We start from the raw sequence: 26,851 nt of genomic DNA on the forward strand, positions 1-26,851 counted from the left end.
CAGCTGGGAGCTGGGAGGGGATGCACCCTAGAAATGAAACTTCTAGCTCATGGCTGGCAGTCTGTCACGGAAGCTGTACCTCTACTTCTGGTTTCTTGGCGGTTAACTGGAAATAAGTCTTGGAACTGTAAACCTTAGACCCCCGGCCTCCTCAGCAGCCAAGAGTACAGGCACAAGCCCATGGCACCTGGCTTTTCCAAAAAGGTTTTGAAGATGAGTGAGGAGGGGCTCAAGGTGCCCATGTCACTCTCCTTTGGGGGGGAGGGGTCCTCTGTAGCCTACCTGCAGCCCATGCAGGCCTCAGCCCCACATGCATCTTTAGGTTGTGCCTCAAGAGTGGGCAGCATTCTGGATCTGTTTGAGCTCCACTGGGCACATCCTAGCAGTCCACACCCAACACAGCTCCTGACCCAGGCTGCCCTTGAGGAAATCAGTCCTGGTTCTACCTCATATCCAAGAGGTGGCATCTGCATCTGGACTCCATGTCTTTTCCCCTACTGTTTGTCCCAGTGGGAGCTCAGCTCAGGTTTGCTAAGCGAAGCGGGAGCACTTTCCTGGCCCCTGGCCTGCCCAACATGGCAGCGACCCCATGAGGAGTCAGTCTGGTGACCAGGTAGGGCCAGGAGACGTGCAGGAGCAGTTCCCAAGGGCCCTGTCCACTCTGGAGGGCTTGGCCTATGGAAGTCACTCAAAGCAATCGAGAGGCCTGCTCGTGTGAAGAGGTAGAGGTTTATTGGAATATAAACATTCGAGAACATGTAAGATAGAAAATCACAACATATACAGACACTTGCTGCAAGGGGATGTCTGAGGTATTTATTCATTCTCGGTCTAGGCTACCGTGTGCTATCACATTTTTCCTGGTTAGAATACAAACAAGATGGGAAGGGAGGAGGGACCACGCGGCCCTGGCCAGCTGTCCACTGCTGACCTGGAGGGCAGCGAGGGGTACTGAGCAGGAGCGGTGGGCACGCTGCCCGGGGAGAGGGTGAGGGTGAGAGGAGCATCCAGCATACCATCCTGTGTCCTCTGAGTGGGAAGAGACCATCCTTCATGACAACCCCTAAGAAAGACACTGGTGGAACGGCTGAGATGCAGGCAGGCCTGGGGCAGTCCCCTGGGCTCCTTGCAACTTCCCTGCCCTCTCCTGCCCATGCCTGGCAGGTAAGGCTTCCAGGCCCCAAGAGGTGGATGGGCTGGGAGTGTGTGGGAGTGTGAATGTGTGTGTGTGTGTGTGTGTATGTGTGTGTGTATTTGAGTGCGGTGGCAGAGATAGAGCGGCAGATGCCCCAGCAGAGACGGGCAGGGAGGGAGGAGGCAGCTGGCAGATGTGTTGCTCCTAGAGCTGAGGTATGTCTGTGCACAAGTTTTCCCTTTCCCTTCTTTGTCCCACCTGAGGCTAAATGGACTGGGCCAGCGTTCTGCCACTGCCACCAGGAGTCACAGTGGGGAGTGGTCTACAGGATGGTGCAGGCTGAGACTGGTTAAGCATCACCATTTCTTGGCCACACAGGACAGCTAGGTCAACATCTCATCCTGGGCAGTGTGGCCTCTGGCAGATGCAGGCCCTCCAGTGTCCTGAGGTGGGAGCGCTGGGGAGGGGAGCTCCCTGCTCACCCTGGCAGTGGGATTAGGGACGGCAGGAGCCACCAGTAAACTGGGGGCCTCTCCATCCTGCCCTCCCACCCCATCGTTCCCTGAGTGGCCCCATACGCTGGCCTGGGCGTGACAGGCTGGCTGTCAACCCCACCCAGCGGGCGAGCTGCTCTTAATTCTTTGGTGCTACAACAACAGCAATAATAACAATTTAAAAAAAAAAGTCAGAAAAAACACTTATAAAAAACGTTTTCAGAGATGCAAATACTTCCTGAAGGATCATGCATCAGCAATTACAAATCTGAGGTATTTCAGTGAGCCTGACTTGGGCGGGGCTGGGGGCTGGGAGGCCCCGGGAGGTTGGGCCAGGAAGAAGCAGCTTTCTGGGGAGAGCTGGCCAACGCCAGCAGGGGAGGACCTGAGGTGTGGGGGAGTCAGAACAGGACCCTGAACTGGAACCTGCCCTCGAGTGCTGATTCAAGAATTGGCTAGGAGGGGCCCACACCCCAGAAATCAAACAGTAGGCAAGAAAGGCTCGGAGGGCACCATCCCAGGCTCAGCAGACCAGCCACGGAGGCAGGCTCTTGGCTCTCTTAGCAGCCCCACTCGGGATTTGTGAGTTGTGGGACTAGGAAGAGGCAGACACCAGTACGTGTGGGGTCAGGGCAGGAGGTGCAAGAGGGAAATAAATTAAGGAGGAAGGGAAATAAGAGGGCATCCAGCCCTGCGACGGCTTACAGATTGTCAATACACTGCCCTGGGGAGGGAGGTGGCCAGAGAGCCCTGGAGGAAGCCGGACACCCAGACCCCGCCTAGTCCCCAGGGCTACCCCTGATTGGACAACGCTGCTCTGCCCCGCCCCTTCAGCCCCTCCCTGCCCCCAGAGTACAGCAGGACCTGAATGGAGCCTGGACAAGTCCAGACTCTGGAGTGGCTCCATGAGATGAGGTAAATTCTGTGCATCAGCTTTCTCCACTCTAAGCAGGAGAGGAGTTGGCGCTGGGTGCCGCCCGTCAAAGGGACCAGCTGGTGGAGGGCTCTGCACTGGGGGTGCCCCTGGATGAGGTAGGACTTGGAGAGCAGTGGGAGTTGCTGCTGCTGTTGGCACCACTGCCCACGCTCTGGGGAGCCGAGCCTGCGATGAGGTGCACCACAGGTTTCTGGGCAAACAGCACACCTGGAGGGGGAGGGAACAGGTGCAGTTCCTTTCAACAAGGCCCAGGTCTAAGGCTGGGCACCTGACACTGACTCCAGTGCCAGGCAGGGCCCTGGAAGTCTGGAACACCAGGAGTGCATGGGTGTTAGCATGCTGGGAGGCCTCCTGGGCTGGACAGGGTTAAGGCAGGAGGGGGAGGCTCTCTCTCTGGCACACTCTTTTTGTGCTAGTCCTGGGATTTGAACTCACAGCCTGAGTACTCTTCCTTAGCTTTTTTGCCCAAAGCTGGTGTTTCACCACAAGCCATAACTCCATGTTTGGCTTTTTTTTGGGGGGGGTGGGCTAGTTGGTGATAGTTTTATGGACTTTCCTCCCTGGCTTGGCTTTGAACCATGATCCTCAGATCTTAGCCTCCTGTATAGCTAGAATTATAGGGACCTAACTCACCTCTCTTTAGGGTTGTAGGGAGCCTTGAACCCCTAACCCTCTCCATCATCTTCCCTTTCGTGGTAGAAGACAAGAGGATACAGAGATCTAGCCCTCTGCCAGACCCAAGCCCACCTCCAAGTATCTTAAGCCAAACACTCCCACAAGGCCCTAGGTTCTGGAAACAGAGCCTGCAGATGCAGGGGGCCATGCCATGCTGCCGTGCCCATCTGGCGTGGCTAATTGCCCTCCTGGCTTCCCTGGCCTACCTGCATAGGTGGTTCCGTCGATGTCCACCGACATGTTGATGCTCCCGATGCTGCTTGTGGTCAGGTTGAGCGCTGCAGCGGAGGCCTCCGCTCTGTCTTCTACAGGGACAGACAGAAAGCAGGCTGCTCAGGCCTCTTACTGTTCTTCCTGTGCTACCTTGAGCACCCCAGACGTGGAAAGCATCTGCTGTTACCAGCTCCTGAGCATACGGCCTGCCAGCAAAGCCAGGCTTGTTTTTTCTAGAAGGCCAACTCACTCCCCCAACTGCTCCCAGAGCAGGGACAGCAGCCGGGGAGCAAGCTGGCCTGGCCAGGCTCCCGTCCTCGGAGCCACTGCACACTGGGCCCAGCCTCAGCTCTAAGAACCTCCTGCTTCAGGAAGGGGGCTATGTCTCCAGCATCTGGCCTCCCAGGGCCATCTGGGAAGATGGCACACTCTCACCTGACTTACCCCAGACTTTGTCCTGACACACCAGGACACCTTGCTCTGAAAGGGGCAACTCCCCCTCTCCCTCTGCTTCCTCCTGCCCTTCACCACAGAGGGGGCAGGGAGGGGCTGTGTGGGCATCTTCCTATCTTCTAGAGCATGTCTGCTCTGAGCAAGAATGGCAAAGAAGGGCTGGGGTATAGCTCAGTGACAAAGCGCTTGCCTAGCTAGTGCAATGTCCTGTGTTTGGTCCACAGACCCCCCCCCCAAAAAAAGTATTTTGTTTAAAGGGCACAGAAAAGCTGTATGAGGGGAGGAGAAAAGAAGAACTGCCAATTACACTGACAATCGCGTATCTCCTATTTTAGTGTGTGTGTTGGTACTGGGACTTGAACTCAGGGACTAGGCACTATCCTTTATTTCTCACTCAAGGATGGCGCTCTACGACTTGAGCTCTATTTCTGGCTTTTTGCTGGTCAATGGGAGGTAAGAATCTCACTGCCTTTTGCCCAGGCTGGCACTGGACTTTGGTCCTCAGATGTCCTGAGTAGCCAGCATCCAGCCCATTTCCTACTTCTTATTCCCGAGAGCCTCTGGCAGCCCTGCCATCTCCCCACCCCTGCGGAGCCTCCAGCATGAAAGGATGTCATGTCTTCCTCCCATTAATCTGGTGCCGCAGTAAGGCGCTACAGTGCAGGCAAGCCGTGCCCTGTAATTTAGACAGATCAAAGGTGGGTGGAGGGACACCCAGCTACCCTCCACAGCTTCTCTAACAACTGCTTTTCCTTCCCTCCTGCCTGAGGCAACGCTGGTCCCTTAGAAGTCCTCCAGGTGGCACGCTGCCATCTCCTGGCCCTTCTAGGCCAGGAGAGAGCGTGGAGCCCTGAGCTGGTGCTCACCCCTGCCGTTGATCCTGACTTTCATGGGGAGCTGCCTGGCCATGCTCAGGAAGTTGCGCTGGAAGGCCTGCTGGACGAGCCGCTGCTCCTCCTCCGACAGCCTGGATGCCTTCTTCTCAGCCGGCTCCCCAGACTCCAGCCGCTCCCGCAGCTGCTCCAGCGCGGCGGTGCGGGCCCCGGCCTGCTGTCCTGTCATGCTCACAGGCACAGCTAGGCGATTTGGCACAGGTACTGTGGTCACCGGGACGCCATCGCCTGTGAAGGATGAGCTAGACCAGTCCGCGGACACAGTCGGCCCGAAACCCCATCTCAGACCCCAGCAAACTGGTTTTCCTCCCATCCCCCAACACACCTTTCCTGAGAGTGGTAGCTGGGGACATCCGAGGGCTACTGGCACCAGTGCCACTGTTGGAGCCAAGCCCCAGAAGGGGGAAACGGATCTTGGGTGGTGAGAGAAGGGCAGGGGTACTGGGCGCAGCAGTGGCGGTGGTGGAATAGCCAAAGAGGGAGGAGCTGTAGCTAGGCCGCCGGCCCTCCCGCCGGTTGCCGTCGATGGCTGCCTGGAGCTCCGCTGGGGAGCTCAGGGCTTTCTTCTCACATTCATAGGCGTACAGGTACTTCATGTACCTGCAGGGGAAGAAGGCAGGAAACAGCTCCAACACAGCACCGTGCAGAGCTGCTGTCAGAGGTGCCAGGGGCATGGTGCCCTTGACTGGGGTCCTCAGTGCCCCAGGCCCCTCGGCCACCGCTCCAGTGGGAACAGTGTAACATCTCAGCTAACATTCTTCACATGTTTTAGAGGCCTTAGGGAAAGAGGACCCATGCCACATGGTGTTTTCCTGGTGCTTCCCTGACCTGGCTGCTGGGCCAGGCTGGTCAGACAGGAAAGCCTTGGCCTCCGCCTTTTGCCAAGTCTGACACCTGTTCCAAGATGCAATTTCTTCCCTTTAAGAACCTCGCTCTTCTATCTCAGCTCGGCCCCCAACTTCTCACTCCCCGGTTCCTCGCTGAGCAACATCTAGAACATTCCAAAAGAACACATGCCCCTCTGGCCCCTGCTCTCCAGTGCTACATTTGCCTTTACTATTTCCACACTTTCCTCCTGACTCAAATGGTGATAAAGTAGAGCTCCACCACTGGAGCCACTTCCGGATTTTTGCTAGTTAACTGGAAATAGGAGTCTCGTAGGCGTTTCTACCCAGGCTGGCTTTGAACTTGGATCCTCAGATCTCAGCCTCGTGAATAGCCAGGATTACAGACCTGAGCCACTAGTGATGGCTAGTGACTTAGGAAATGGGGACATGTCTCTTGGAGGACTGAGTGAAATGGCACCCAGGAGAGCCGAGGGCCCCCCTCCTCGTGGAGCCTGTATTTCAACGTCCCAGCTCTGCCCCCGGCACTCACTGGGTCCTGAGGGTGAAGGCGGCGCTGGTGATGGAGGTGGGCAGGCTCAGGCCCTTGGTAATCTCCCTCCAGATCTTCTTGTTGATGACCTCCACCAGGCCGCCCTTCTCTGTCACCAGCTTGTAGAGTGCGTACAGGTCCAGGATCTGCTTGGCCATGATGGGGATCCGGTTGATGGGGGTCCCTGTGGATGTGCCCAAGAGAAAGGCCATGGAGCGACAGGTTGAGGGAGGAGGCATCTGCATGTGCTTGCTTTTTTGAGTGTGTTGATTCTAGGATCTGGGCACTGTCCCTCAGCTTTTTCACTTAAGGCTGGTGCTCTATCACTTGAGCCACAGCTCCACTTACAGCTTTTCAGTGGTTAACTGGGGATAAGGCTTTCCTCCCACAATCGCTTTGAACTGTGACCCTCGGATCTGTCTCGTGATTAGCTAGGATTACAGCTGAGCCACTGGCACCCAGCTACTACCTTCAGATAAGTTGGAAACAGTGCCCATAGATCCACTTCAAGTACTACTGGACTCACATTCCTCAAATCTACATGCCATCAGACTGTACCAGCTCTCTCCGGGATGACCAGGGCCTAATTCCTACACCTGTTTTCCACCCTTCACTAGAAAAGGGGCTGGCCCACACTGATGTCAAGTGTGTGTGATTTTTCTTTTTCTTCTTTTTTGTTGGTCATGGGGCTTGAATTCAGGGCCCGGGAGCTCAAAGTTAGTGCTCTACCATTTCGAGCCACAGCTCTACTTTTGGTTTTGGATGGTTGAACTGTGACCCATAGAGCTCAGCCTCCTGAGGAGCGAGGATGACGGGCGTGAATCACCAGCACCAGCTGGGACTTGTGTCTCCCCAGCAGTGTAATTCCACATTACTTCTCTATGAAATGTCAACTTACCTTGGACTCCCGTGTGGCCATGTCCTCTATAGATCCCTGACACCCTGGAAGGAGAGGCCCTGCCAAGCACCCCTCCCAACCTGCTTTCTGCAAGATGGAGATATGGCTTCTGGCTCCACCCCACCCCCATCTCTGGTCATGTCAAAGGCCCTGCTGGACACGCAGGTCTCCAGGGGAATGAAAAGCCACTCAACAGTTCTCTCCCCACTAATCGCTCGCCCCTCCCCCACACTGGCCTCTAAGAGGGAGGGTCAGAGCAGCTTCCGCCCCTCCCTCAGCCCCCAGGGAAGTGAGGGGAGCTGAGACTTGATTAGGAAACCTGGCACCGGGCAGGAAGGCCCACTAATGAGCACCAGGGGACGGCAGGGAGGGAGGGCAGGCAGGGCTCGTCAGGAGGCGTGATGGATGACTGTCATTTGGCAGCCTGTGGATTAATGATCTGGAGGTCAGAGGGGAGAATTCCGCAGGGAAGGGTCACCGTCCGGGGCAGGGCTGGAGACTTGTTGCCTTTTAATGGAAACGCTTTCTACTGTAAGCAGGCTGCCCATCCTCTCCTCCCCCTCCCCGCCCCATCCCGCTCTGCTGCCTGGTGGGTTTAGGCCAGCTTGAGCTCTTGTTTCTGTTTCTCTCCAGTACTCCCAGCTCAATCTCAACCTCCTCGGCTTTCTGTTGTTGGCTTTTCTTGAGACAGGGTCTGAGTATGTATGTACCTCAGGCTGGCGTCAAACGTGCCTCATTGTCCCAGGCTGGGCTCACACGGGAGCTCACCAACTTCTCAGGGTAATTCAAGCCACAGAATGGTGCAAAGGGCTCTCTACATTTTTAAAGAAGCAACATGAGCACAACTCCTGTGGCAAAGCCAAGGCCTCTTTCCTAAGAGAGGTCCTGCTGACTTCAGAGAGCCCTGTCTTGACCAGCTGGTATCTGGAGGGTCAAGGACACAAAAGTCACCCAGGTTTGACTAAAAAAATTGGTAAGTGAGCGGGTGCTGGTGTCTCTAAAATCCTAGCCACCGAGATCTGGTGGACTGCAGTTAAGAGGCCAGCTCAGGAAGAAAACTTCACTAGGCTCCGTTTCCAAAATGGCCAGCTATCAACAGGGCTGGAAAAATGGCTCACACAGTAAGAACATTGGCTTGCAAGCAAGCCCGAAGCAAAGGTAAAACTCTGAGTTCAAACCCCAGTACCAAGAAAAAAGTCCTAAAGTAAGCCGGGTGTTGTGGTGAATGTCTGAAATCTTAGCACCTGGAGAGCTCAGGCAGAAAGGCCTTGGGCTCAAGGCCAGCCTGGGCTACACAGGGAGACCCTGCCTCAAAAGTAAAACCAACCCCCCCCAAGTTCCTAGGTAAAATGTCAGAGCTCATTTGGGTCAATGTCTTCCTGTTGCATCCTGGCAGGACAAGGTGATATGCCAGTCTATCTCAGTGCAAATGTGCATGGCGAGGCCATACCAGCCAGGCACCTCTTTCTGCTCCCCCTGGGCAGCTTAATGAGTCACCTGTTCAGAATGTGCTCAGTGGCCTCACTGCAGTCCTAACCAGCTTTCTCTGTGTTGCTCCACTCTCATGTCTCCTACTGAGGCCATAGGTCTTAAAGGTGAGGCAGAAAGCTCTGTCAGCCTTGGCTCCTCCTCCATGGATACTCCTCTATTTTATAGGTGGAGGAGCTCCCAGAGGCGCCTCATCTCTCACAGGCATCCTCCTCTGTGGCCTGAGCCACCACCCAGGGCCAGGCTCTCACCAGCTTCCCAAACAGCCACAACTAAACTAGCAAAACTGTGCTGATCAAATGAGTGCTTCAAGCCAGGCACCGGTGGTCCATGCCTGTAAACCTAGCTATTCAAAAGGCTAGACTGAAGATTGTGGTTCAAAGCCAGCCTGAGCGGGAAAATACATGAGGCTCTTATCTCCAAAAGCCCAAAGTACAACTGTGGGTCAAATGGTAAAGAGCCAACCTTGAGCGAGAAAGCTCAGAGACAGTGCCTAGGATCTGAATTCATGTCCAGAAGCAACATGCACACACGCACGCACTCATGCATGCATGTACACATGTGGATGTGCGCGCGCGCATGCGTGCACACATACACACACACACAATGCAGTCACAGATGCAGGAATTTTCTGGATAGACAAAGTGCACCTATAACAGATGAGAGCTGACTAGAATAGGGGATAGACACGGGAGATAATTGATCTGGGACACTGTTATCACATCTGTGAAATCAAAATTTGTACTACTCAATTTTCAGTTCAAGTGACCTATGAAAGCATATTTTAAAAAAAGAATGAATAATTGTCACAGTTACCAAAGGGAGGGTGGTCAGATGTTGGTGGCTCACACCTGTCATCCTAGCTACTCAGGAGGTTGGGATCTGAGGATTGTGGTTCAAGCTAGCCTGGACAGGAATAACTAAGAAATTTTGTTGTTGTTGTTTTTCCAGTTGTGGGGCTTGAACTCAGGGCCTGAACACTGTCCTTGACCTTTTCTCAAGGCTAGAGCTCTACCACTTGAGCCACTGCACCACTTCCAGCTTTGTTCTACATATGTGGTACCGAGGAATCAAGCCCAGGTCTTCATGCATGTTAGGCAAGCACTCTACCACTAGGCCAAACTCCTTACCTCTCTAAGAGACTCTTTTTTCCAATAAACTACTAAATTAAAAAAAAAAGCTGGAAGGGGACCTATGCTCAACTGGTAAGCATTAGCCTTGAGCAAAACAAAGCTCAGAGAAGCCAGGCCCTGAGGAGCAGCATCAGAAATAATAAAGGGCCGGGACAGTGGCCTAATGGTGGAATGCTCACCTAGCATGCACAAGGATCCAGGTTCAATTCCTCAGTACTGCATACATAGGAAAAGTTTGAAGTGGTGCTGTGGCTCAAGTGGCAAAGCACTAGCCTTGAGAAAACCCAAGGACAGTGCTCAGGCCCTGAGTTCAAGGCCCAGGACTGGCAAAAATAAAATAAAATAAAAAATAAGTAACTAAATAAATAAAGAGACTGGCTTGGTTTTAGGAAGCTGCCTGAATTAGAGAATACTGTTGCCAAGTGACTCTGGATGAGCTGATCTCCCATGGGCCTGCACAGGACCTTTGAAGGGCTCAGGTCCACGGAGTTCAAGTCCACAGGGGCTCTTTCACCAGCCTTTTGGAGAAAGGCTGTAACAGGGCCTTGCTTCCTCCTGACAAGGACAAGCCTGTGTCCACAGTACAAAAGCAACCTGCACAGCACCCTAAGAAGCAAATGCCCCTCAGAAGAGAGCTCTCAGTAGGGCCCTGATGCTGGCCCACAGGCCACGAATATCTACCCCAACATGGCCAGTGGGTGTGCAGGAGCCATGATCAGGAAGCCTGCAGACTGTCCATCACTGGGATCAAAGCCTGAGTGAGGGTTGAGGGTAATTAATCATGCTCTCTGACAGGGATCCAGGGCCTTATCTGCACCCCAAGAAATGCCACTGGTCTCTAGTTCCCTCCTCAATAAAGGAGACTGACAGTTGCAACAAAGAGGCCCCTTATCAGATTCCAGCCAGGGAGCCTGCAGCAGAGCAGGGACGGATGTAAAAGGCTTTTTATGAGCACCAGGGAGGGACCCCTTGAAGCCTGCAGACTTCAGGGCTTTAACCCTTGTTGGTGGGAATGCCACAGGGCACTGGCACTGGTGGCCCCAGCAGATATGGCTAAACTAAATAAAACCACTTCACTCCAGTGACACAGATGTAGCTAAGACAGGAGCAAGAACAAGAGAAGAGAGAGCAGACACAGGAGATGCCAGAGTGCTGAAGGGAAAGCTACTTCCCATAGCAGTGAAGACAAGCAGCAATCAAGGCCAGGGTTGGCGGTAATCTTGCCTACTGGTCAGGGGTGACCAGTAGGGGTCTAGGGCATTGCCCCTGCCAGGGACCTTCTCAGCATTTTTTGGGGGGAGGGGGCTTTGAAAAAGGTCATTAATCCTTTTTACAACCCACTGTCAAGACAGCCAACCAGGAGCTTGAAAGCCTTGTTAAGTCCATGTTGGGCAGGCCTGCTGAATCCTCATACAGTAATTCTTCCTCTGCTCCCCAGGAACAAGGAGAGAAATGACTGGTGAGTCCTCCCCCGAGTTGTTTATCCTAATGCACAGGCAGGCAGAGACAAGCGTGGCAGAGTCACCGGCTCCCTCTGCTCACAGAGGCCAACTTCGTAGGGTGCAACCATCACTCAAGTAGACGCTCTGCATGTGCCAGCTCTCAAGTCACAAGCAAGTTCACTGCCAGTGCCCCAGAAAGCTCGGTCATGGTCTCGCTCAGTCCATACCCATTTGTCTAGCCCCCTGGCCTGGAGGTGACCTTTACTCTGACATGGATTCCTACAAATGTGCACGTTCTTTTTTGCTGGCTTTCGCCTGACCTTGTTCCAGGTATCTGTTCTTGAAATGCTCTGTAGGACTGGGCCACAATGTGCTATTCTATCCACATTCCTTACAATCACCCAGGAAGGCTAGGTTTTTTTTTGTTGTTTTTTTTTTTTTGTTTTCTTTGCCAGTCCTGGGCTTGAGCTCAGGGCTTGAGCTCAGGGCCTGAGCACTGTCCTTGGACTTTTTCAAGGCTAGAGCTCTACCACTTGAGCCTCAGCACCACTTCTGGCTTTTTTTCTATATGTGGTACCGAGGAATTGAACCTGGGTCTTCATGCATGCTAGGCAAGCACTTTAACCACTAGGCCAAACTCCCGGCCCAGAAGGCTAGTTTTAAATTAATTACCTTTTGTGTGCTGGTACGAGGGCTTGATCTTCTGGCTCCCTCTGCCCCCCACCCCAAGTAGTTAACTGGAGTTAACAGTTTCATGAACTCTTCCGCACAGGTTGGATTGAAGCTCAATCCTCCAATTTCAGCTCCTGAGCAGGATTACGGGCAGGAACCCACGGGTGGCCTCCTGTAATCTTTCTTAGTACTCCAGCTGGGGCTTGCCCACACCCCCTGCTGTTTACAGAAGAGGGAGGGAGGCCTGGTGAGGAGGCGTACACAGCCCCTGAGGCTTAGGCAGGCATGTATAACCATCTGAGCTTCTGCTGCCATCCCTGCCACTGGACTTGGGACCCACTGTACCCCAAACCCACACTGAGTCTTAGCTACTCTTAGCTTAGCCTGAAAGGAACTTATTATATACTTGTTCGCTCTGGGATCAAAGAGGCAAAACGTGGGGTTGGAGGCCTGGTTTAGTTGATAGAGTGCTAGCTGATAAGAGAAAGCATCAGGTACCAAGTTTGAGTCCCAGTCTTGGATGAAAAAAAAAAAGGTGGGGGGGAGGGAGGAGGGAGGGAAAGAGAAGAAAAGAGGAAGAGAGGTGAAATTCTCAAATCATTGAATTTTCCCATTATGGAAACCAATACAAGATTTTAGAAGAGGTTGAACTGAAAATGGCCCTCTCAAATTAATTTTATCTTTCAAAAACCCATCTCCCTTCCCAATGGATTACTGTGGATAACCGTGTACAGGGCATTAAATGAATACCAAAGATGGAAAGCAGAACAATAGTGGATTTAGCAGTAGCCGATGACTCACCTGGAAAAAAGGAGCTTCAGAGCAAGAGCTAATCCTTGAACCTAAAATCTGCATTTTAAATCTGGTACTAGTGACCCATGCCTATAATCTTAGACCCTCAGGAGGCTGAGATCTGAGGATCAAGGTTTGATAACAGGCCAGGTAGGAAAGTAGAGCTGTGGCTCAAATGGTAGAGCACTAGCCCTGAGCAAAAGGAGCTTAGGACAGGCTGGGAGTTTGGCCTAATAGTAGAGTGCTTGCCTAGCATGCACAAGGAACCAGGTTCAATTCCCTGGTACCACATACATAGAAAAAGCCAGAATTGGTGCTGTAGCTCAAGTGGTAGAGGTCTAGTCTTGAGAAAGCCCAAGGATAGTGCTTAGGCTCTGAGTTCAAGCTCCAGGACTGCCAAATTAAAAAAGAAAAAAAAGAAAAAAAAAAAAGGGGACAGAAGCTCAGGGATAGCACCCAGGCCTTGAGTTCAGCTCCCAGGAGCATGAACAGACACACATGTGTGTGTATGCATGAACACAGACATTTTCATGTGGATAGAAAATAAAGCCCCCAAGCCTACTTTATTTGGCAAACACAACATATTTTAGTCAACCAGGAAGTGTATCCAAGGCCCTGGGCAATTTATTACAGGATTAAAAGAATATAGAAGAAATCTGCCCAACCCCCTCCAAGAGGCAAGTGTAGTCCTGATCATTTCCTTGCTTGAGATGGACAGATAAGCACACAACAGAAGGAAAAACACTCAAAAGGCACTGCGAGCAGGCCAAGCCCTTTTCCCACAGTAAATTCTTTGTATATACACATCAAAAACAGACCCAACAATCCACCGGGGAAATCCAAGGTCATGTGCAGCCTTGACCAGAACTGTGTGTGTGTTGGGGGGGCGGGGAGATGGAAGAGCTACCTCCACATCTTGAAGAAACTTGTCTCCAGTTCCTTAGTCCAAGGTGGGGGTAAAGGCAGGAAAACAGCCTTTCTGTGGAAATTCTCCAGGGTTTGTCTCCTTGGCCAACCTGCATGGACAGGTGGCAGCCCCCTTGTCTGAATGAGTTGTTGCATCTCCCCTTTCATGAGATAGGCCTGATTCTGAGGGAAGGACTCTCCTTGCAGACAAGAGAGCCACTCTAAGAGTTCGACCGTCTGATGCTGTTTAAACAGACCCTTCTGGCTCGGAAGCTGTAGGACGAGTGATGGTGCAGGAGGGGAGGGACTTGTGCACTGCTTAAAAGGAAGCAATGGAGCATCATAGGGACTTCTCAAAGAGAGAGAGCAGGGAGGGAGTCAGGAGGCGCCTGTGCTAAGTCCAATGTCTGGTCGCAGGAAGTCCCTTAAACTCAGAACTGACTCTTCAAGGCCAGTGATAACCTTTGCTCTATCCTGTAAAGTGTATGGGTTAATGATAAAAAGTAATAATAATAAATAACTACAAGTAGCTGATGGCTTGTTCCTGTCATCCAAACTACTCAGGTGGCTGAGAATAAAGAATCATATTTCAAAGCCAGCCCAGGCAGGAAAAGTCCAGAAGACTCTTACCTCCCTCCAACTAACCAACATAAAAGCTGTGAGTGGAGCTTTGGCTCAAGTGGTAGAGTACCAACCTTGAGTGAAGAGGCCAAGTGAGAGCATGTGGCCCTGATTTCAAGCGTTGGTATGGGTTCACCCAAAACAACAACAAAAAACATACAATAGCTAGCTGAGCACAGTGGCTCACTCCTATAATCCTAGCTACTCAGAAGGCTGAGACCTGAAGATCAAGGCTCAAAGTCAGCCTGAGCACAAAAGGACCTGAGACTCTTATCTCCAATTAACCTCTAGAAAACGGGGAAGAGGGGCTTAGCTCAAGGGCTGAAGAGCTCAGGGACAGCATTCAGGCCGAATTCAAGACCACGACCCACAATAAAACAATAACAAAAACAGCTACAGAGTCACTATCTTCACCACGGTGATGCTAAAGAGATTACATTTTTGTTCCACCTCTTAAGTATCAGGGAGCTATGCTTTACTTTCTCACCTAGGAAGGAAAAATGCCTTTGCTGCTCACACTTACACAGCAGTCACTCCCCTTTGGACGTTGGAAAACTAAATGGAAACTCTAAGAAGGAATGAGATCTTAGCCACCCACAGTGAGTTAAATTGGGATAAAATTGTATTTAGTATTGTTTCAACACCCCTGCACATATAAAGAGCATCAAAAGGGAAGCTGGGGTGGGGGTGGGATAGAGGGAAAGAGAGAGAACTCTGGGACCCACCAATGACCCCCCAAGAGCAATACCCCAGGGGAAATGGGACTCTGGAGCCCCGTGTGACTCCTTGTAGCTTCAGTCATCAAAAGAGGAAATTCATTAGTCAGTAAGAAGACATTTTTTGGTAGTCTTGGAGTCGTTTTCACATGATTTTCATAGAACACTGGGAAAGGAGGATTTCTTCTGTTTCTTGTTCCTCAAGGGTGGTTCATTATGTGAACAGAGCAATCAGGAACACATGACACAGGACACAAAAGCTTCCAGGTTGGCTCAAAGGGATGAACCTTCTGTCTGTCTGTCTGTCTGTCTGTCTTTTCTCCTACTGGGGACAGGCATGCTGTCCCTTAGCTTTTTCACTCAACACGCTACTACTTGAGTCACAGCTCCATTTTCAGCTTTTTGGTAGTAAACTGGAGATAAAAGTCACAAGGACTTTCCTGCCCAGACAGGCTTTGAATTGTGATCCTTAGATCTCAGCCCCTGAGTGGTAAGGATACAGATACAGGCCTGAGCTCTTGGTGTCCAGCCAGCTACCTTCTCTTTTGCTAGACAAGGCAAAAAGTATAGTCATCAGAAGGGGAGGATTTGCTTGAGACTGTGGAGAGGGGCCTGTCTGCCCATCAGGCCAGAGCCCTGACTAACACCACAGGCCTCCACGCACAGCTATGGCAGCTCGGGCCCAAGAGCCCCAGGAGATGGGGTAGAATGGGCATTGCCTCCGCCCACTCCATTCTTCTCAGGCTTCACTGCTGGCAGGCGTACTGTGGGCTGGACAGGGTCACTGGGGAGGCTTGGAAAGCAGGGGCAGAGGCTGAAAGGCCCATCTGTTCAATTCACCCAAATGTGTTAACAAGGCAGAGGCATGCACAAAGCAGCAGTTACTGCCTGTGCCCGGCTCCACTGCACACAGCTGTTTTATCGCCTGCAGCTGCAGTCATCCTGGCTGCCTGCTGTGTGCTGCCTTCCTTGTCCTCTGTCACAGCTGCCCTGCCATGCCTCACTCACAGCCAGTGTTACCAGGTCTTTCAAACTGAGGCTGTATGCAGTGGCTCCTGTAAAATCTGAAAATCTCAATCTGCTTCTGAGGTTGAGGCTTTTCCTTGGTCTCTGCTAACATCTTCCTCCAGCTGGGCCCTACCTTACCAATGTGATGGCTGAAGATCACACCTGTAATCCTGGCTTCTCAGGAGGCTGAGATCTGAGGATTCTGATTCCAAGCCAGCCTAGGCAAGAAAGTCTAGAAGATTCTTATCTCCACCAAAAAAGCCAGAAGTCAGAGTGCCAGCCTTGAATAAAAAAACTAAGGGACAATGCTGACATCCTGAGTTCAATCCCCAGTACCAGCAGAAAAATAGATAAAAACTTGCCTCCAGAGTCCAGACACTGTGAGGAGAGAGACAGTATCCTCACCTAACTAAAAGTACAATCTGCTCCCAGCTGGCCTGAACCACCACTCTAATTTAGACTAGCAGATAAGAGTTCCAGGAAGGTGATCCCAGGCCTCTGACACACAGGGCCCCAGCCCCCACTCCTCTGGCTCTCGTCCCAAGTCCCAGGGAGGGAACCTCAAGATACCAACTCAAAATAAGCCCACTCTGAACTGAGGGAGAATCATTTTAATTTTCCCTTCCCCCTCAAGACGAAAAGTGTTGTTTCTTATTCCTCTTTCTATCCCTCTATGCCAGCAGCTCTCCCCTGACAGCAATTTGGGCCTCAGGAGCCATTTACAATATGTATTTCTGAGCACCACTAGAGACAGTGGAAAAAAGCCAAGAACACTACTAACATCCTTGCACAGGAGCACATCCAGAACACGGGGTTATCCAGCCCTAACGCCGACAGCGCGGAGAACAGGCGGCCTTGCAGTGGAGGAGCAGGCAGAAGACCTCTCCCTCTCATCAACAATGCCAGCAAACAGTAAAATACCGGATTTGAATGCTGGGAGTCACTTATGCTCCCCTGTTACTCAAAACTATATTACAACTAGGCGCCGTGGCTTACTCCTGTAATCCTAGTGACTCAGGAGTATGAGGATTGTGGTTCAAAGCCAACTGGGGCACTAAAGACTGTGAAACTCTTATCTCCAATTAATCACTTAAAAATGGTAAGTGGGGCTGTAGCTCAAGGGGTAGGTAGCCTTGAGCTGAAGAGCTCTGGGACAGTGCCCAGGCCCAGAGTTCAAGCCCCACGACCTACAAAACAAAACAACATTAAAAACTATGCTAGAAAGTCAGATCTGAGGATCATGGTGAGAAGCTAGTCCCTGCAGGTATGGCTCAAGTAGTGGAACACCAGCCTTGAGTGGAAAAAGATAAAGTAGCACCCAGTATCTGGTGTGTGTGAATACATATGTACGCATACACACACGTACACATACACACATACACACTGGATGGCAACTTGGCCACTCCAGGAAGCTGGACAGGCTGCAAAGAAGGCTCTCGGCTGCTGAATGGCAAAAGCCTAGAATGGCTGTCTTTCAACAGAGCCACCTGTCTTTGAACTGGGGCGAGGCAGATGTACCCAAAGCTCAAAGCAGCTCAACCACTTTGCATGGTAAACAGTCACGAACACCAACCAGACCACTCGCTGAGTGCCTCCCTGCCTGGCCTGTGCTAGCAGTGGGGAGAGGTGGGACTGAGTGGTGGTCCTCCAGGAGCCCCTGGCTGAGCGCAGGCGCATCGCAGCGAACAGTGACTGAGCTTCTCAGCTCAGGCCAGGCTGGGAAGGAAGGAGAACAATAAAGTAGAAAGTAAAGCAATGGAGCTCCACTGCTGATTAAAATCTATATTGCTATGGCAGCCCCTTTGAGAGGGATCAGCGCCTGGGTTTGCACCAGCTGGGCTGGTGGAGCTTGTAAATAATTAAAAGGTAATTGGAAGGGGAGACCAAGGTATTAAGTGGATTTCTCCCTCTCAGGCAACCAGGGAGTTTCTCTGCTGCCAGTCACGTTATTTTTCAGGATTCCATCCTTGTTTTCTTTTATACTAACACATGCAGCTTCAGATAGCTGCTGGAGGAGTAAACTAATTAGGGCTGGTTACACTGCTTTGATAGACTTGGAGGTAGGGGGCAGGGGATTTAGGGGAGCACACAAGCTCCAAAGTAATAGCCCCACCACCAAGAAGGCAATAAGGCTTTGGGAGGTAAAGGGGGAGGAGGGAAGGAAGGGGAAGAGAAGGGACTTGGGGGGGGAGGGAGGGGTGGTGCGAAGGGAGGGTGAAAATGTCTGGTCGAGTGAGGGATCTCCCAATATTTAGCTGCCATCTAAAAACTCAGCCTAAAAAAAAAAAAAAGAGAGAATTTCATCCCTAGGTCTCTCAATCAAGGGATCGAGATGCAGGGTCCTGGGGAGAAGGCTGAGGGGATGGCTTTCTGGGTCCTGGGGAGATGAAGGTGAAATCACGTGGACTGGATCTTCTAGGGAGCCTGGGGTCTTGAGAGCTGACCCTGCTAAGGGGAACCAACATGTGAGTTGCTAGGCTCACACTTTGCTCATGTTTGGTCCAGAGTGGAGTTGGCTATTGGGGATCAAATGGGGGAGAAAGAGAAGACAGAACTGGGAAGTTTCCCTATAAAACAAGTCAGAGAATGGGAAAGTCAAAGAGCCATTGGATAAGAAGACAAAGTTGGAGCCAGGCACTGGTGGCTCACGCCTGTAATCCTAGCTACTCAGGAAACTGAGATCTGAGGATCATGGTTTGAAGCCATCCCTGGGCAAAAAAGTCTGTGAGACTTGTTTCAACTGAGAAAAAGTCAGAAGTGGAGCTGTGACTTAAGTGGTAGAGCACCAGCCTGGAGCACAAAACCTTAGTGATAGCACCCAGGTCTTGAGTTGAAGTCCCAGCGTTGGTACACGCAGACATACAAAGAAAAGTTGGTTTCCCCCCCTCCCCCGCCTTTTTTTTTTTTTTTGCCAGTCCTGGGCTTGAGCTCAGGGCCTGAGCACTGTCCTTGGGCTTCCTCAAGGCTAGAGCTCTACCACTTGAGCCTCAGCACCACTTCTGGCTTTTTTCTATGTATGTGGTACTGAGGAATCGAACCCGGGTCTTCGTGCATGCTAGACAAGCACTCTACCACTAGGCCAAACTCCCAGTCCATGTTGGCCCCTTTTTTCAATGGATTTCAGACTTCCCTTCTTTCTTTCTCTCTCTTTTTTTTTTTTTTTGGTGGTCATGGGGCTTGAACTTGGCCTGGGCGCTGTCCCTGAGCTCTTCAGCTCAAACCTACGACCTATCCTCCTACCCTCAAGTCCCACTTCCCATTTTCTAGAGGCTAACTGGAGATAAGAGTCTCAGGTCCTTTTGTGCCCAGGCTGGGTTTGAACCTTGATCCTCAGATCTCAGTCTCCTGAGTAGCTAAGATTACAGGTGTGACCCTGGCTGAATTTCAAACTTCCTAAAACCACCTGAGGGGTCTGTGTCCTCTGAGATATAACAGCAAGAAGAGCTGCGTGCTAGTTTAAGTGACGCCTAAAGCAATTGTAAGGCTATAATATGAATATATTTGAGTTTGAAGTGGCTCCACGGGCCAATTAATTAGAAGAGAGACAAAAATAAGGCAAGACCAAAGCCGTGGTATTCCCAGGCTCTCTGTTCCCTTTAATCTGTGGTCAAGTATGTGCATCACCAGCAGTCATGCCAGTGCTGGCCAGGATTAGAGGGGGCTAGGTAACTGTACACACGCAGTAGGTGCTCAAGTACTCAGGGAACTGTACCCCAAGGAAAGTGCACACTCACCCCTCTTCTGCATAAAGATGAAGAGGTCATCCAGGAACTCTTTCCTTTCGGGATCACTGTCCAGTTCATACAGCTACAGTCCAGACCCCAGGGGGGAAAAGAAAACCACAGTGAGCATTACATCCTGCAGCAGCAAGCCTCAGACCAGAGCCTGTACAACCATCCAAACGGTTATGAACGTGACACACAGGCCACTCACGCCCCCTCCTCCGATGCCAAACAGAATCTGTGGCACAAATGTTCCCTGTCTCTACCCCACAAGATGTTTGTTACAGACCTTGGCAAAATCTCGCGAGATCTCTCTTCCCCGGCCTCCATCAGCATCATCACTCCAGGCCAAGCCACCATTCTGAAGGGAACAGAACATCGTGTTAAGAGGGGCATGGGGAGAGAATGAGTGAAAAGATCAGGCCTCCATGCAAGGGGGGGGCCATGGGAAGGGGGAGGGAGAATGACCTCAGCATTTGCGCTGTGCCTGCTCTGGCTAGAAGATTGCTCGGATGACCACCTCTAATTCCTGAGACATTTCTGCTGTCAATAACATTTCCAAAACAAACAGAGGGTCCTTTTGTTGAGGAGGTGGGTATTCCTCATGCTGACGACACCGAAGCCATTAGGAAATAGGTTCTGAGAGCTTCATCCCACTTCCAAAACACCATCATGAAATAAGAGCACTATACAGCAGGTATGAAGATGCCCGTTTAGTTCCCCATGTGACACTGAGTGAGGACAAAAGACTAGAGGGAGGAGACAAAGATCCCCAGACCATGGTCTGTCTCAGTCAAGCATCAACTGGAAGTCCTAAGCCCAGTGATTGATGAAGACTTAACTTCAGTGCTGTAAGAGCTTCCATGGTCTGAGACTGTGTCTGGGTTACAGACTAGGGGCCCCTGGGCTGAGAATTCATTTTCATCATGCAGTAGTCCTAAATTTTATTTAAATGGTTTAACTATTCAATGGACTAAGAAGAGAGAACAAAGACATACCTATGCTTCTGTTCTTTGCTCCTTTGTGCCAGTCCTAGAGCCTAAGGGGAGAGCCTGAGTGCTGTCCCTTGGCTTTTTCACTCAAGGCTAGTGCTCTACACTTGGGCTGCCCCTCTACTTTGAGATTAACTACAGATAAGAATCTCATAAATTTGGGCTAGGACTTTGGCCTAATGGTAGAGTGCTGGCCTAGCATGCACGAAGACCTGGGTTCAATTCTTCTATATCACCAACATTAAAAAAAAAAAAAAAAAAGCCAGAAGTGATGCTGTGGCTCAAGTGGTAGTGTGCTAGCCTTGAGAAAGCCTAAGGACCATGCTCAGGCCTTGAGTTAAAGGCCTTGGATTGGTAAAAACAACAACAACAAAAACTTGGCTACAAGGGCTAGCTTTGACGCACAATTCTCAGATCTAAGCCTCCTGAGTGGCTGGAATTATAGGCACAAGCCACCAGTGTCTGACTGCAACATTATTCAGTTATGATTGGGACCCACACTCAGCTTCCTTTACTCAAAGTGGGCTCTGAGAGGCAGACCCTCTCCCCACAGTGCCCATTCAGTGAGGTGGGGCTAAGGGAGAAGCGGTACCCTGTCAGTCAAAATAAAATAGCTACTGGGCCGGGAGTTTGGGCTAGTGGTAAGAGCGTTTGCCTAGCATACACGAAGACCCAGGTTCCATTCCTCGGTACCACATTCATAGAAAAAAGCCAGAAGTGGTGCTGTGGCTCAAGTGGTAGAGCTCTAGCCTTGAGAAAAACCCAAGGACAGTGCTCAGGCCCCAGGACTGACTGACAATCAATCAATCAATCAATCAGCTACATCAAATGTTTTCCCTGCTTAACTAGTACAAGGTGAGTGTGCAAGGAAACACTCTGTTCTGTAAATGCCATCTGACCATGCCTACATGGGCTCTTGTTAGCACCTGTCTTATGGCACCACTCGCCCAGGGAAATAAACAACCAAGCAGGAGGAAGGGCGTGGGGTTTTGCTCAGTTCACCCCTACAATGTAATTACAGTCACCAGAAATCTAGTGTCATCTGGTAGCAAAGTAGCACAATGAATAATCAAGATGAATGATGCCTGTCGGGTCAGCAAAACCAGACAGAGTTCCATTCTCCCTCCCTGCCCCCAACAAAGACTGCAGAAGGCCCTAATGCCCAGTGGCTTTGTTTGAGCCAGTAATTCCTGTGGGACAGTCGATTACCCTGGAGCCCTGCGGCTTCTGTTCTGTCAGCTCTTTACTGTGGCAGCTCAATGCTGGTCACAAGAAGGTCCTTTATGTCACCCAGAGATAAAAACAAGGTGTGCTGTGTGTGTGTGTGTGTGTGTGTGTGTGTGTGTGTGTGTGTGTGTGTGTGTGTGTGTGAATAATTACAGTGGTTTGTGGGCATTCTGAAATCTCACTTGGAAACTATGCAACACTCAGGTGGAGAAAACAAATCCACAAGCTCTAATCAGCTAGGCCAGGGCTCTCCCAGAAGGGGGAGGGGATGAGAACAAGCCACCAGTGCCAGTATAGCCATGGGACTACATGTGAAAATAAACACCCAAGTGTGAGCTGGGCTCCAGGGGCAGAATGCCTGGGAGTTTGGGAAAGGAGAGGGGGAGGGTGGGGAGGGGCCTCTGAGCACTGCTGTTGCCAGGAATTGAGAAGCACTCAGCTTAGAAATCTGCTTGTGGACTGGATTTTAGCCACAAGTGTGTCAGACTTGGTTTCCCACAGAGGATACCTGTGGATGGAAATAAGGCACTGAGCTCTACAGACTGTTCTGTCCCAGCCATTCCATAGACAGGAACTGTCAGCTTAAACAAACAAAAATGTAGAAGCTAAATGCCAGTGGCTCACTCCCCGTAACCCTAGCCACTCAGAAGGCTGAGCTCTGAGGGAGGATTGTAGATTGAAGCCTAGGCAGAAAAGTCCACAAAACTTTTATATCCAATTAGCCAAAAAGCTAGAAGTGAAGCTATGGCTCAAGTAGCAGAGCTGCTAGCCTTAAGTGAAAAAGCAAGCATACCACCCATGCCGAGTTCAAGCTCTAATACTGGTATATAAGAAATTTTTTTGAGCCGGACACGGTGGCTCATGCCTGTAATCCTAGCTACTCATACTCAGGAGGGTGAGATCAGGGGATCAAGGTTCAAAGCCAGCCTGGGCAACACAAAGCCGAGACTCTTATCTCCAATTAATCACTAGAAAATGGGAAGTGGGGGGCTGGGAGTTTGGCCTACTGGTAGAGTGCTCACCTAGTATGCACAAAGACCCAGGTTTGATTCCTAGGTACCACATACATAGAAAAGGCTGGAAGTGGTGCTGAGGCTCAAGTGGTAGAGCTCTAGCCTTGAGAAAGTCCAAGGACAGTGCTCAGGCCCCAGGACTGGCAAAAAGAAAAAAGAAAGAAAAGGGAAGTGGGGCTGTAGCCTTGAGGTGAAGAGCTCAGGGACAGCACCCAGGCCAGAGATCAAGCCCCATGACATGACCCCCAGCTAAAAAAAAAACAAAAACAAATTTTAAAAGAATAAAGAAAATGCAGAGAAAGTTCGTTGCCCCTGCATGTTTCTATTTCTTCATCTTCCTTCCCCCGCCTCCCCAGGCCTGGGGTTTGAACTCAGGGCCTGAGCACTGTCCTTGGGCTTTCCTCAAGGCTAGTGCGCTACCACTTGAGTCATAGCACTACTTCTGGCTTTTTCTATGTACATGGTACCAAGGAATTGAACAGAGGGTTTAATGCATGCCAGGCAGGCACTTACCACTACCACTAGGCCATGCTACCAGACCTTTCTTCTTTTTATGCTGGTCTTGGAGCTTGAACTCAGGGCATGGGCACTGTCCCTGAGCTTCTGTGCTCAAGGCTGGCACTCTACCACTTCCGACTCAATTCAATGGAATTCGGTTCACTGGAGATAAGAGTCTCACAAACTTACCTGCCTAGACTGGCTTGGAGCCACAATCCTCAGCTCTCAGCCCCCTGAGTAGATAGGATTATAGGTATAAGCCACCAATGACTGGTTCTTTTGTCTGTTATTTAACATAATATAGGAGTGATGGGGAAACATCCAAGACTTATTATTTTGCCTTGAGGCAGTTAAACTGTGGACCAGCTTTGCAGGAAGAATTCCTGAACCCCACCAGTCTTTCCCAGTTAAGCTGGAATGTCAGCTCCGTCATGAAGCTTTCTCATCATATTCTGCTTTATTTGTGCCCCTGCATAGATATAACCCAGCTCAACCCAGCTCAGACATACCTGCAGAGAGATAAGGATGGTCACCAGGACCCTCTTACTTCTCTCTCTCTCTCTCTCTCTCTCTCTCTCTCTCTCTCTCTCTCTCTCTCTCTCTCTCTCTTTCCTTCTTTCAGTAGATTAAAGTTATTTCAGCTAGGAGCAGTGGCTCGTGCCTGTAATCCTAGCTACACAGGAGGCTGAGATCTGAGGATCGCAGTTCAAAGCCAGCCTGGGCACTAAAGTTGGTGAGACTTACCTCTAACTAGCCACCAAAAAACCACAAGTAGGGCTGTGGTTCAAGGGGTGGGGCAGTAGCCTTAAGCTGAAGAGCTCAGGGACAGTGCCCAGGCCCAGAGCTCAAGCCCCAGGACCAAGAAAAAAGTTACTTTGTTGGTTCTCAACTCTAATCAAATTAGCTCCTTTAGGCAGTTTCGGATTATGTGCAGGTTTCTTTGCATATCAATCGATAAATAGCAATTAGCAGTCCCAGCAGGTGGTGGCTCAAGCCCTGTAATCCTAGCTATACAGGAGGTTGAGATCCAAAGATCTGATTGGAAGCCATCTTGGGCAGAAATGTCTATGAGACTCCCATTTCCAATTAACCCACAAAAAGACAGAAGTCGAGATGTGGCCTAAGTGGCAGAACCCTAGGCTTGAGCAAAAACAATAACATAGGGGCCAGGAGTTTGGCCTAGCAGTAGAGTGCTTACCTAGCATGCATTAAGACCTAGGTTAGATTCCTCAGTACTACGTACACAGAAAAAGTTAGAAATGGTGCTGTGGCTCAAGTGGTAGAGCTATAGCCTTGAGAAAGCCCAAGGATAGTGCTCAGGCCCTGAGTTAAAGCCCCAGGACTGGCAAAAACAAAACGTAACAACAACAACCAAAAAACCAGTAAAAAGAGCTCAGATCTTCAGTCTAAACCCCAGTGAGTACACACGGACGGACACACACACACACACACACACACACACAGGGTATGACTAACATGAGGATGCAAGACTGTGGGCAAAACACCTACAAAGAAAGACAGATCAACCTTTCACAATCAAGACGGTCCATGAAAAAACATTCTAGCTGAAGCAGCAGTATCTTTCTCCAAACATCTCTTTTGTTGGTGTTGTTGTTTTTGGCCAGTCCTAGGGCTTGAACTCAGGGCCTGGGCACTTTTCCTGAGCTGCTTTGCTCAAGCTTGCACTCCACCACTTGAGCCAGAGTGCCACTTTGGGCTTTTTCTCTCTCTGTGGTACTGAGGAATGAAACCCAGGGCTTCATGCATGCTAGACAAGTGATTATTACTAAACCACATTCCCAGCCACCCCCCTTTTTTATAAATACATGTAAAACCACACTTACTAGACAAGAGAGCAGTATTAAACAGCCCAGAGATGTGTGGGAAACTGGTTCACATAGCCATTACCACCTCCCCAGCCTCCCCTAAACCTTTGATCTCACCAGGCACTCACAGGAAATCAACTGTTTGTTCACAAATACCCACCCAAGATGAGCTTTGGCAGCTCTGCTCCCATCCAGCTGCTGTTTCCCCAGGGAAGCTGAAGTGTTTGGCCTTTAAATCCCTCCAAAATGGCAGTGAGAGGGTCGGGAGGATAAAGAAAGGGGAGCAGGACAGGAAGCTGATATTGCCTTGGGCTAAGGACTGGGCCAGGAGCCTTAGAGAACTTTCTCAACCAATTCTACAATGCAGAGGTGGTTATTTTAGAGTTGGGGAAATGGTGGCTCCCACCAGAGCCCACGCCCAGGATGGTCCAGCCTGCTTTGTGGTTGAAAGAACAGTGGAAAGCATCCTGACTGGGGAGATCATGAAGGGAAAAAGAAAGGACAAGAAAAAGCTGTTCGCAGAATGTGTACATTATGGGCTTTGGATGGCTCTCATCAATGGGAGATTTTCTTTTCTTTTTTAGGTGCAGGTACTGGAACTGAACTCTGGGCCTGTGCACTGTCCCCTAGTCTTTTTTACTCAAATCCAGCATTCTACCAATGGAGCCATCTATCTTTCCAGCTTTTTGGTGGCTAATTGGAGATAAGACTCTTGGAATTTCCTGCCAGGGATGGCTTTTGACTAAGATTCTCAGATCTCAGCCTTCTGAGTAGCTAGGACTACAAGTATGAATCAACTGTGCCCAGCAGGGAGATTCTTTTTTGTGTGTGCCAGTCCTGGGCTTGAGTACTGTCCTTGGACTTTCTCAAGGCTAGAGCTCTAACACTTGAGCCTTAGCACTACTTCTAGCATTTTTCTACGTATGTGTTACCAAGGAATCAAACTCGGGTCTTTGTGCAAGCTAGGCAAGCACTCTACCACTAGGCCAAACTGCTGGTCTCTCTCTCTCTCTCTTTTAAATATATTTTTATAATTTTGTAATTAATAGAAGGGTTACATTATATTTGCCAGATAGAAGGTGCATTACTTAACACATATTGCTACCCTATCTCATGTCTTTGTTCCCATTTCCCTCTAATTCCCTCCCCTCATCTTGTGGGAGATTCTTGGCAATCCTGGGGCTTTGAATTCAGGGCCTGGGCATTGCACCTGAGCTTCTTTTGTTCAAGACTAGCACTCTACCACTTGAGCTACAGTGCCATTTCTGGCTTTTTCTGCTTGTGTGGTATTGAGGAATTGAACCAAGGGCTTCATGCATGCTAGGCCAGCACTCTACCACTAGGCCACACTCCCAGCCCCAAGCAGGGAGATATTTTTACTCCTTGATTTATCTCATGAACTTCATTTAGATACTTGAGTCACACAAAAACCAGCCTTCAGAAAACACTTGCCCTCGAGAGTTATCTGGGGGTACTGAAAAGGGAAACCTTTATTCCTGCCTCCAAAATAGACCATCCATGCTAGATGAGCCCCTACCTTTCCCCCAGGGAACAGTGGACCAGGAGAGTGAGATGGAAATAAGAGGAAGGAAGGGAGATTCTGTCTCTGAGGAACCAAAGGAATGTGGCACACTATGCCATGTACAAATAAATAAGGCCTCCAAAGAAATTACAAATAGAAGTCTAACATCTCAACAGTCCAGGAAGACTGGGCAGAGAC

General features: G+C 50.4%; 1 protein-coding gene across 2 annotated transcripts in view; it reads right to left on the reverse strand.

The window, feature by feature from the left end:
• Window positions 1–794: 794 nt before the first annotated feature.
• Arid3b (AT-rich interaction domain 3B) overlaps window positions 795–26,851 on the reverse strand; it is a 45,989-nt gene continuing 19,932 nt past the window's right edge. For both annotated transcript variants that reach the window (XM_090321372.1, XM_090321373.1), the window contains exons 3-9: window positions 19,865–19,936; window positions 19,588–19,660; window positions 6,178–6,361; window positions 5,126–5,400; window positions 4,774–5,028; window positions 3,448–3,546; window positions 795–2,773 (exon numbers count right to left, since the gene is read on the reverse strand). In XM_090321372.1, coding sequence (XP_090177498.1) covers window positions 2,610–2,773; window positions 3,448–3,546; window positions 4,774–5,028; window positions 5,126–5,400; window positions 6,178–6,361; window positions 19,588–19,660; window positions 19,865–19,936 — 1,122 coding nt within the window. In that variant the 3' untranslated portion in view covers window positions 795–2,609. The remainder of the gene's footprint in view (window positions 2,774–3,447; window positions 3,547–4,773; window positions 5,029–5,125; window positions 5,401–6,177; window positions 6,362–19,587; window positions 19,661–19,864; window positions 19,937–26,851) is intronic.

This window comes from Megascapheus bottae, chromosome 30, assembly GCF_031878675.1.
Source record: "Megascapheus bottae isolate mThoBot1 chromosome 30, mThoBot2.hap1, whole genome shotgun sequence".
NCBI classification, from domain to species: Eukaryota; Metazoa; Chordata; class Mammalia; order Rodentia; family Geomyidae; genus Megascapheus; species Megascapheus bottae.